We start from the raw sequence: 10,992 nt of genomic DNA on the forward strand, positions 1-10,992 counted from the left end.
TATGACAAAGTACCACTCCAGATCTACAACATTAACACATTACCTCTACAAAACTCAATATAAGATTCACACATTAACACATTACCTCTACAACACTCAATATAAGATTCACACATTAACACATTACCTCTACAACACTCAATACAACATTCATACATTAACACATTACCTCTACAACACTCAATATAAGATTCACACATTAACACATTACCTCTACAACACTCAATACAACATTCATACATTAACACATTACCTCTACAACACTCAATACAACATTCATACATTAACACATTACCTCTACAACACTCAATACAACATTCATACATTAACACATTACCTCTACAACACTCAATACAACATTCATACATTAACACATTACCTCTACAACACTCAATACAACATTCATACATTAACACATTACCTCTACAACACTCAATACAACATTCATACATTAACACATTACCCCTACAACACTCAATATAAGATTCACACATTACCCCTACAACACTCAATATAACATTCACACATTACCCCTACAACACTCAATATAAGATTCACACATTACCCCTACAACACTCAATATAACATTCACACATTACCCCTACAACACTCAATATAAGATTCACACATTACCTCTACAACACTCAATATAACATTCACACATTACCCCTACAACACTCAATATAAGATTCACACATTACCCCTACAACACTCAATATAACATTCACACATTATCCCATCTCTCTCTTGTTCAAGAGGTTTAATTTGCAACGTAACACAGTTAGAAAAGCAATTTGCCCCAGTCACACTAAGGTCCTGCTCTATTGTTTTACAACACAATACATTGCATTGTCTTGGTAGATTCTATTGTATTGGTTCATGAGTTTATAACAGTGGTTGGTTTGACTGTTCAAGTGTTTCACTGTATTACATTCAGTAAATAACCTTACATAACCTCAACAATAAACCCTGGAAAACAGTGGCAACTGTAATGGAGTGGACTATCCTGGCTAAATACATGCATTACATTGATACCAGTGACTGGACTTGGTTAGGCTAACTTTCTAATGGAGTGGACTATCCTGGCTAAATACATGCATTACATTGATACCAGTGAATGGACTTGGTTAGGCTAACTTTCTAATGGAGTGGACTATCCTGGCTAAATACATGCATTACATTGATATCAGTGAATGGACTTGGTTAGGCTAACTTTCTAATGGAGTGGACTATCCTGGCTAATAAATACATTACATTGATACCAGTGAATGGACTTGGTTAGGCTAACTTTCTAATGGAGTGGACTATCCTGGCTAATAAATACATTACATTGATACCAGTGAATGGACTTGGTTAGGCTAACTTTCTAATGGAGTGGACTATCCTGGCTAAATACATGCATTACATTGATACCAGTGAATGGACTTGGTTAGGCTAACTTTCTATTGTCTTGGTAGATTCTATTGCGTTGGTTCCATTCATCTCCTCTTCTCTGTTCCATTATATTGTTCTTCTGTTGCCTGGTTCTGTTCTCCTCTGTTCTCCTCTTTTCACTGTTCTCCTCTGTTCTCCTTTGTTCTGTTCTCCTTTCTCCTCTGTTCTCTGTTCTCCTCTGTTCTCCTCTGTTAACTGTTCTCATCTGTTCTCTGTTCTCCTCTGTTGTCCTCTGTTCTGTTCTCCTTTCTCCTCTTTTCTCCTCTGTTCTCTGTTCTCCCCTGTTCTCAGTTCTGTTCTCTGTTCTCCTCTGTTCTCTGTTCTCCTCTGTTCTCTGTTCTCCCCTGTTCTCAGTTCTGTTCTCTGTTCTCCTCTGTTCTCTGTTCTCCTCTGTTCTCTGTTCTCCCCTGTTCTCAGTTATGTTCTCATCTGTTCTCCGTTCTGTTCTCCTCTGTTCTCTGTTCTCCCCTGTTCTCAGTTCTGTTCTCCTCTGTTCTCTGTTCTGTTCTCCTATGTTCTCATCTGTTCTCCTGTGTTCAATGTTCTTCGCTGTTGTCCTCTGTTCTCCTCTGATGTCCTCTGTTCTGTTCCTCTGTTTTCTGTTCTCCTCTGTTCTCTGTTCTCCTCTGTTCTCATCCGTTCTCCTCTTCTGTTCCCCACTGCTCCCCCCTGTTCCCCTCTGTTCTGTTCTGTTCTCCTCTGTTCTGTTCTCCTCTGTTCTGTTCTCCTCTGTTCTGTTCTCCTCTGTTCTCATCCGTTCTCCTCTTCTCTGTTCTCTGTTCCCCTCTGTTCTGTTCTGTTCCCCTCTGTTCTCTTCTGTTCTGTTCCCCTCTGTTCTCTGTTGTTCTCTGTTCTCTCTCCTCTGTTCTGTTCTCCTCTTATCTTCTCTGTTCTCTGTTCTGTTCTGTTCTTCACTGTTCTCTCTCTGTTCTCCTCTTATCTTCTTTGTTCTCTGTTCTGTTCTCTTCTGTTCTCCTCCGTTCTTCTCTGCTCTGTTCGCTGTTCTGCAGTCTTCTTCTGTCCCATTGACATTCTGCTGAGCATGCCTCTAGCACACTGTGTGTGGGTGTGTGTGTGTGTCTCTGCTATGTGTGTGTATGTGTGCATGCTAGGTGTGTGTATATGCGGCATGTGTGTGTGTGCATTCCTGCACTCCAGTGTGTGTCTCCTTGTAAGTGTTCAACAGGAGAATGCAGCACTACCACTCTAGCTCTAGCAGTGCCTCATCATCCATCCTGACACATCTCTCTCTCACTCCCCTCAGTCCCCCCACCCCAGCCCCCAGCTCCCCCAGGAGTCTTCCACTCTGCTGCACCAAGGTTTGTACTGCTTAGCTTTAAACACCAGAACCGTTTCACTCTGCAGGTAATGCTGTGTCTCTCTTGATATTGATACAATGAATAGTTAGCGGTGGATCTTTAGTTAGCGGTGGATCTTTAGTTAGCGGTGGATCTTTAGTTAGTGGTGGATCTTTAGTTAGCGGTGGATCTTTAGTTAGCGGTGTAGCTTTAGTTAGCGGTGGATCTTTAGTTAGTGGTGGATCTTTAGGTAGCGGTGGATCTTTAGTTAGCGGTGGATCTTTAGTTATCGGTGTAGCTTTAGTTAGCGGTGGATCTTTAGTTAGCGGTGGATCTTTAGTTAGCGGTGTAGCTTTAGTTAGCGGTGGATCTTTAGTTAGTGGTGGATCTTTAGTTAGTGGTGGATCTTTAGTTAGTGGTGTATCTTTAGTTAGCGGTGTATCTTTAGTTAGTGGTGTATCTTTAGCTAGCGGTGTATCTTTAGTTAGCGGTGTAGCTTTAGCTAGCGGTGTATCTTTAGTTAGTGGTGGATCTTTAGTTAGTGGTGTATCTTTAGCTAGCGGTGGATCTTTAGTTAGCGGTGGATCTTTAGTTAGCGGTGGATCTTTAGTTAGCGGTGGATCTTTAGTTAGCGGTGGATCTTTAGTTATCGGTGTAGCTTTAGCTAGCAGTGTATCTTTAGTTAGTGGTGTAGCTTTAGCTAGCGGTGGATCTTTAGTTAGCGGTGTATCTTTAGTTAGCGGTGTAGCTTTAGCTAGCGGTGTATCTTTAGTTAGTGGTGTAGCTTTAGCTAGCGGTGGATCTTTAGCTAGCGGTGTATCTTTAGTTAGCGGTGTAGCTTTAGCTAGCGGTGGATCTTTAGTTAGTGGTGGATCTTTAGTTAGTGGTGGATCTTTAGTTAGTGGTGTATCTTTAGTTAGCGGTGTATCTTTAGTTAGTGGTGTATCTTTAGCTAGCGGTGTATCTTTAGTTAGTGGTGTATCTTTAGGGCCAGGAGTTATTCATTACCTTGTGACCTAAACATGAAACACCCTGGGCCCTTGTTATGGCTGAAATTTAAGGAGAACTCCTGGTCCAAGTTGAAGCCTATAACAAGGGCACAGAGTTCTGCCTGGGACAGGTTCAGATGCAACGAAAAGAACCGGACATGAGAAGCCCCGGCTTAGAACCAGACACATTTGATTGCAATAGAATGGTAGAGTGGACCAGAACACAATGGAATGACAGAATGATTCTACGGAACAATGGATTGTAATGTGTGGAAGCATGTTGTAATCTAGAACTCCTTGACATTACACCACAGTCAGTTTAGATTGGAACAGTCCAGCAGAGCACAGCTCTCAATATACAGTAATGGACTAGAAGGATATCCAATCAAAGTGTATTGGTCACAGATACGCAGACGTTATCTCACAGTGAAATGCTTGTGTTACTGCCTCCATCGCATAAGGAATTCTCTCTGACAGTGGAATGATGCCAAAGGGGTGGGGGTGGGGTGTGTGTGTGTGTCTGTGTGTGTGTGTGTGTGTGTGTGTGTGTGTGTGTGTGTGTGTGTGTGTGTGTGTGTGTGTGTGTGTGTGTGTGTGTGTGTGTGTGTGTGTGTGTGTGTGTGTGTGTGTGTGTGTGTGACAGCGGAATGATGCCAAATGGGTGTGTGTGTGACAGTGGAATGATGCCGAAGGGGTGTGTGTGTGTGTGTGTGTGTGTGTGTGTGTGTGTGTGTGTGTGTGAGAGAGAGAGAGAGAGTGGAAGGATGCCAAAGTGATTAGTGAATGAAATGGCAACGCAGCAGAAAATGACTCAACTCGTCAGTAGGAGTCACAAGTTAGCCAATGAGAAACTAGATGGAAATGTTTCTTCATAGCCAGGAGTTTTCCTAACCCTGTAACCTGTACCAGGAGAAACTCTGGACCGCAGTTTCATGTATAAACTCAGACCTTGACCTGGGGCCTCCCTAACTTACACTGCTTTATTCTATCCCAACACTAGCACACCTGATCAAACTAATGAACTAATCATCAAGCCCATTGAGCAGTTGTGATAATATGTTGATTCGATCCGTCCATTTGTCTGCCCTCTATTGCTCTGGGCTGGTCTACACTGTTCTTATTAAAAGATGAAACGATGTCCCACTCTGAGCGGCCCCATTCCATTATACCATTCTATTGTTCCATTCAAATTCATTCCATTCTATTGTTCCATTCTAATGCATTCCATTCTATTGTTCCATTCTATTGTTCCATTCTAGTTCATTCCATTCTATTGTTCCATTCTAATTCATTCCATTCTATTGTTCCATTCTAATTCATTCCATTCTATTGTTCCATTCTAATCCATTCCATTCTATTGTTCCATTCTAATTCATTCCATTCTATTGTTCCATTCTAATTCATTCCATTCTATTGTTCCATTCTAATTCATTCCATTCTATTGTTCCATTCTAATTCATTCCATTCTATTGATCCATTCTAATTCATTCCATTCTATTGTTCCATTCTAAGTTGTTCCATTCTAGAATTCCATGTTCATTTGTTCTATTGTTCCATTCTAAGTTGTTCCATTCTAGAATTCCATGTTCATTTATTCTACTGTTCCATTCTAAGTTGTTCCATTCTAGAATTCCATGTTCATTTGTTCTACTTTTCCATTCTAAGTTGTTCCATTCTAGAATTCCATGTTCATTTGTTCTACTATTCTAAGTTGTTCGATCCCTACCATTCCATTATAGGCTGGTGCATTGGCCCATTCTAAGCTGTTGAGCAGGAGAAGTGTAAATATAGCCTGTACAGAACAGTAGAACCTGAACAAATGGACTCAATGTCACCAAAGTCAGAATGGAATGGAAAAGAGGAGAGGTATGCATGTACAGTATGAACACGTCTCAAATGGCACCCTATTACCTACACAGTGCACTACATTTGACCAGAGTCAATGGGGCAGCTGGTCAAAAGTAGTGCACTTCATAGGGAATATGTTGTCATTTAGGACACAGGCAAAGTCATATTCATAATTACCTGTGCGTCCACCAGTGTAGCGTTGACCAGACTCTCGTTGACGAAGACGTGGACCAGCGCGGTGGCGCAGAGCGATGGCTCTCCACTGTCGTTGACCCTGACCACCAGGCGATGCAGCCCCCTGTGTCTCCTCTCTAGGGGCTCTGCCACGGTGATCACTCCACTGGCCAGGCCGATCTCAAACAGCCTGAACGGGTTCCCTCCTACCAGGGAGAAGCGCAGGTCAGCGTTGCGGCCAAAGTCAGAGTCCGAGGCGGCCACGGTTCTGACGATGGTCCGGGTGGAGGAGGCCGGGGGGAGGAGGGTGTAGGAGTCGTTGGTGGGTGAGGTCACGGAGGGGGCGTTGTCGTTCTCATCGGTTACGATGAGGGAGACTGTCGCCGTGGCGGAGCGAGGCGGAGCTCCTCCGTCAACGGCCCGGACGCGGAAGGTGTAGGTGGAGCGGCGTTCCCGGTCAAAGGACACGGAGGAGAAGATCGTCCCGGTGTTGTTCTCTATGGAGAACGTTTCCTCACCTCTTCCTCCTCTTCCTCTTCCTCCTCCCTCCTCTCCTACTCCCTTGTTCTTCTCCCCTCCTCCCTCCACCTCTTCTCCTTCTTCTTCGTCCATCTCTACGAAAAGACTCAGCTCCGCGTTCTCACCCTCATCCGCGTCTGTTACTGTTACCATGCCAACTGGGCTGTTGGCAAGGAGGTTCTCCTTCACGTAGAACGTGAACACTTCCTGGACGAACTTCGGAGCATTGTCGTTGCGGTCGGTCACCATGATTACCACCGTGGCCGACCCCTGCAGCGAGGGGAATCCCTTATCCCTGGCGATCACCTGGAACTCATACCTCTCCCTGACCTCCCGGTCCAGAACCCCCGTCGCACGGATATCCCCATTATCAGCATCAATATAGAACAGGCCGTTAACGGACGGATCCAATGAATACGCAATCTCTGCATTTTTACCGGAATCGGCATCCGCCGCAACCACGGTGACCACACGCTCTCCTGGTTGGTTGTTCTCGGCAAAGTGGACCTCGACCACGGCCTGGGCGAAGGTAGGAGTGTGGTCGTTGATGTCGACCACCCTGACCATGAGAGAGCTGTTGCTGGAGAGAGAGGGGGAACCAGAGTCGACTGCCACGATGGTGACGCTGTACTCTTTAGTGGCCTCGTAATCCAACAGGGCCGACGTGTGGAGGAAATACTTCTTACGGTTTCTGAGGAAACAAGGATAAATATTAATATAAAACAAAATTACAACGAAATTAATCAATATAATTACTTCCTGCTGTGGAAGGAGAGTTACATTGGAAAATGTAAATATATGGCTCAAATTAACATATGTGATTTTTGTGATTTTCAACTTAACGTAGCTAGCTGTCGGGTTTATATTATGGTGCTGTACGTTGACGCTCCGATACTATTTCAGCCTCTCGGTGCGCCGTGCTGGAATACTCTGAATTTGACTTTAAAAATGAAAAAGGAACAAACTCTAAACAGATCAATATGGACAGGAAGTGTTTTCATCTCACCTGTCGAAGGCGTCATCCGCGGGCAGCGGTAGGAGCGCCGTCTCTCCCGCCGGTTTCAGGGTGAACGGTACATCCCCGACCACCGTGCAGGTTACCGCCCCGTTCTCCCCCTGGTCACGGTCTGACACCTGAACCAGCGCCACCGGTGTGTCCACCAGAACGTTCTCCGGTACCAGCGCCACTCCGTCCCTCACCAGAATCCGTCCGATCTTCCTGATCTCCACGACCGGAACGTTGTCGTTCTCGTCCCGGACCACCAGGACTACGGTCGTCCGGTCGGTGCGCGGCGGCTGACCGCGATCCCTTGCCGTGACCGTGAAGCGTAACTGGGCCACTTCCTCCCGGTCAATCCTGTGGAGGACGCTCAGCCAACCGGTAGCCTCGTCCAGTCGGAGAAGACGGCGGACAGATTCCGTGGCAGCGCCGAAGACGTACTCCACCTGTCCGTTGACGCCGACATCGCGGTCCGAAGCGCGCACCTGGAGGACGGGGGTTCCGGGAGGCGCGTTCTCCGCCATCTCGGCCTCATAGATGGCTCTCTCGAAGCGCGGGCTGTTGTCGATAAAGAAATAAAAGAAATACCATGTATTCAGAAGATAACATTGTTTGTGCTTTTCAACCTAATTTAGCTAGTGGTGCTCTATGCTAATTTAGCTAGTGGTGCTCTATGCTAATTTAGCTAGTGGTGCTCTATGCTAATTTAGCTAGTGGTGCTCTATGCTAATTTAGCTAATGGTGCTCTATGATCATTTAGCTAGTGGTGCTCTATGCTAATTTAGCTAGTGGTGCTCTATGCTAATTTAGCTAGTGGTGCTCTATGCTAATTTAGCTAGTGGTGCTCTATGATAATTGTGCTAGTGGTGCTCTATGCTAATTTAGCTAGTGGTGCTCTATGATAATTGTGCTAGTGGTGCTCTATGCTAATTTAGCTAGTGGTGCTCTATGATAATTGTGCTAGTGGTCCTCTATGATAATTGTGGTAGTGTTTCTCTACGCTGATGCTACTATTCCAGCTCTTTAGTTTAATGGGTAAACCAATCACACTTTTTAGACAGGATACTCTCCATTAGTCAGCACCTCTACTAACATGTGTGTGTGCCTCAGCTCAGCTTTTCACTACGTTTTCATCCTACCTGTTGTCATTGACATCGGTGATGGCGACGCGGAGGAGTGCCTGGGAAGAGCGAAGAGGGTTCCCACCGTCCCGGACCCGTAGAACCAGCTCATACGAGTCGCGTGCTTCACGGTCCAGAGGACCTTTCACGATCAGCTGTGGTTGCTTCTCGCCGTCGGGCGTGTCGGCGACCTGGAGCTCAAACACACTGCTCCTCACACCTCCTCCTGCACCTCCTCCTCCGTTGTTATCCAATGCTCCTCTCCTCCTATCCCCTCCTCCTCCGTTTCCTCCTCCTGTTCCATCCGCTCTTCCCATAGGCCCACCGGCTGCTCTCCTCGCTGACCCCGACCCTGACCCCGCCGACCCGAAAGAGCTGCCATCTTGAATCAACTCATAACGATCAATCCCGTTGCGCCCGAAGTCGCGATCCGTCGCTGTGGGTAACAGATACAGCGTGCCTATTGGACGGTTCTCCTCGACAGATAATGTCAGCACCGACGACGGAAACGAGGGAGTGTTGTCGTTGATGTCGGTGATGACCACACGGCCCTCAAAGAGATCCACCCAACTCTGGAGCGGACCAATCACAGACACTTCGAAGTCCAGGAAACACTCGTTCTCGTCAAAGATCATCTGACACTGGGACAGCTTCTCCCGGTCAATCCTCCGCTGCCCGGTAGTCAGCTCCCCGGTAACGTTATCAATCTTGAAGAACTCCGAGCCGCTCTCTAGGGCGAATGTGACATCTCCGGAGCCGGAGCCCGCGGACAGGCCGAGGTCGGCAGCCACATTACCGATCATAACGTCTGCGGGGCCCTCCTCGGCCACCCGGTAACGGAGTGCCGAGTCAGCGACCGGGAGCTGAGTCATCGTTAGTAGGAGAAGGACTAGGAGGTGGAACAACTCCCCCGGTCCAGTTAGCGTTACCGAGCAGGAGAACGCTGCTCCAACACAGACACCTACCCCTGTCCTCCGCATGGCTCCCGCCTTTCTGCTTCTTCTCTGTCTCTCTCTCTCTCTCTCTCTCTATCCCTCTGTCTCTCTCTCTGTCTCTCTCTCTCTCCCTCTCTATCCCTCTGTCTCTATCCCTCTCTCTCTCTGTCTCTCTCTCTCTCTCTCCCTCTCTATCCCTCTGTCTCTCTTTCCTCTCTCTGGGGATCTATACTTCTACCTTTCCCTCCTTCTCTGTCGTTAATGTGTCTATCTGGTTGTAGATCTTTGTTTCCTCTCTCTTTCTCACACTCTTCCCCCCTCCCCCTCTCTCTCTCGGCAGTTTCCACTGTCTAGGGTCCAGGGAAGCTTTACAGCACTCTAATAACACACTGCAGATCAGTCTCTCTGTCGTTAATGTGACTGGTTGTAGATCTCTTTTTCAGTCAGGATGTATGTTTTCTCTATTCTTTTATCTTTCTCTTTATTGTTGAGAGTGGGTTTAAAAATAAACTTTAACAAAAAAAATCCTCTAAGTCTCTCTGGGATGTTCAGAGCACAAAGATATCAGAAAATCCATCCAGGAAGAAAAGGGAAACCAAATCATCCACTCACGTTAATTAATCCACTTGACTCTCTCTCGCTCTCTTTTTATGATGAAGACTTATTCCGTTTCTCCCTCTCTTGAGGACTCTCTTATCAGTTATATTAGTCCGTTAGTAATTTCGCTTAATTCCGGTCGCGTTCCGGGGGACCGAGGGGCTCTCTCGGCGGTTTTGACGAGTTGAAGAGAAACTGCAATGCAGCACTTCCACAAAGAAAACTGAACACGACTCTGTCTCAGGACGCCGAACCACTAATGTTGTGAAAAATTACTTACATCCACAAAGCGGAACAAAATCGGTTTAAAAGTAAAGTATTGGATATCGTCCGGTAATCGTTCAGTTTAATTGTGGTTTCTTACCTCTCGCTCCCCGGTATGAGTCTGAACTACGCGTGTGTTTTTCCCCGCAGTGAAGCAACGTGCCAAGCAGTTTGGTCGAATGCCTTCACGGAACTTCACAAAGACAAGAGTGCTTTTCACAGCCACTTCTCGGGACGGAATAATAATCTAAACCGTAAACCGGAGCTCGCTCACATCAGCAATCCTTGTTTTTTTTTTTAAAAGGCTAAAGAGATCCCGAAGTCAACAAACCGGTCAATTATAATTCCTTGTGCGTTCGCGAGGATGTTTCGGTAATGAACCGAGAGAAAATGCGTATTTTCCAAGAGTCCTGCATTCTATCGTTCATTCTCCACGCACGCCTTCTCTCTCTCTCTCTTTCTCTCACCTGCACGTTCTACTGCACTGCATGTGCGCGCGTGGCTTGCTTTGCCTGCTCTGAAATGATGCTGCAGTCTCTCTCTCTCTGCGCTCCTCTCTCTCTCTCTCTTCACTGCAACATTTCCCTAGCCACGTAACTTGATCGTTCAGCTGAAACGGGAGAACGGAACGAGAGGCAGTGTTTGTCGCTCACGGTGTGTGCGTGTGTGTGTGTATCGGTAACAGACCTATCCTCCTCGCTGTCACACTGCACTAGATTCAACGCGGCGTTTACGCGGCTCAGGGCGGGATGAGATGAGGGGAATATCTTTATTCACAAAGGGGATGCAGGGAAGGAAGGGATATTGGTTGTC

The 10,992-nt window shown here is 46.4% G+C and overlaps 2 protein-coding genes across 2 annotated transcripts in view; one reads left to right on the top strand and one right to left on the bottom strand.

The window, feature by feature from the left end:
* The window catches only part of LOC139577941 (mRNA decay activator protein ZFP36L3-like), a 5,809-nt gene extending 2,057 nt beyond the window's left edge, over positions 1-3,752 (top strand). Inside the window, exons 2-4 of the mRNA XM_071405063.1 lie at positions 2,445-2,500; positions 2,699-2,753; positions 2,857-3,752. Of these exons, the coding sequence (XP_071261164.1) occupies positions 2,445-2,500; positions 2,699-2,753; positions 2,857-3,752 (1,007 nt within the window). The remainder of the gene's footprint in view (positions 1-2,444; positions 2,501-2,698; positions 2,754-2,856) is intronic.
* Positions 1-10,742, bottom strand: part of LOC139579788 (protocadherin-7-like) — a 19,630-nt gene extending 8,888 nt beyond the window's left edge. Inside the window, exons 1-3 of the mRNA XM_071408607.1 lie at positions 8,402-10,742; positions 7,269-7,820; positions 5,747-6,953 (exon numbers count right to left, since the gene is read on the bottom strand). Coding sequence (XP_071264708.1) covers positions 5,747-6,953; positions 7,269-7,820; positions 8,402-9,363 — 2,721 coding nt within the window. The 5' untranslated portion in view covers positions 9,364-10,742. The remainder of the gene's footprint in view (positions 1-5,746; positions 6,954-7,268; positions 7,821-8,401) is intronic.
* Positions 10,743-10,992: the final 250 nt, after the last annotated feature.

This window comes from Salvelinus alpinus, chromosome 6 (genome assembly GCF_045679555.1).
Source record: "Salvelinus alpinus chromosome 6, SLU_Salpinus.1, whole genome shotgun sequence".
Taxonomy (NCBI): domain Eukaryota; kingdom Metazoa; phylum Chordata; class Actinopteri; order Salmoniformes; family Salmonidae; genus Salvelinus; species Salvelinus alpinus.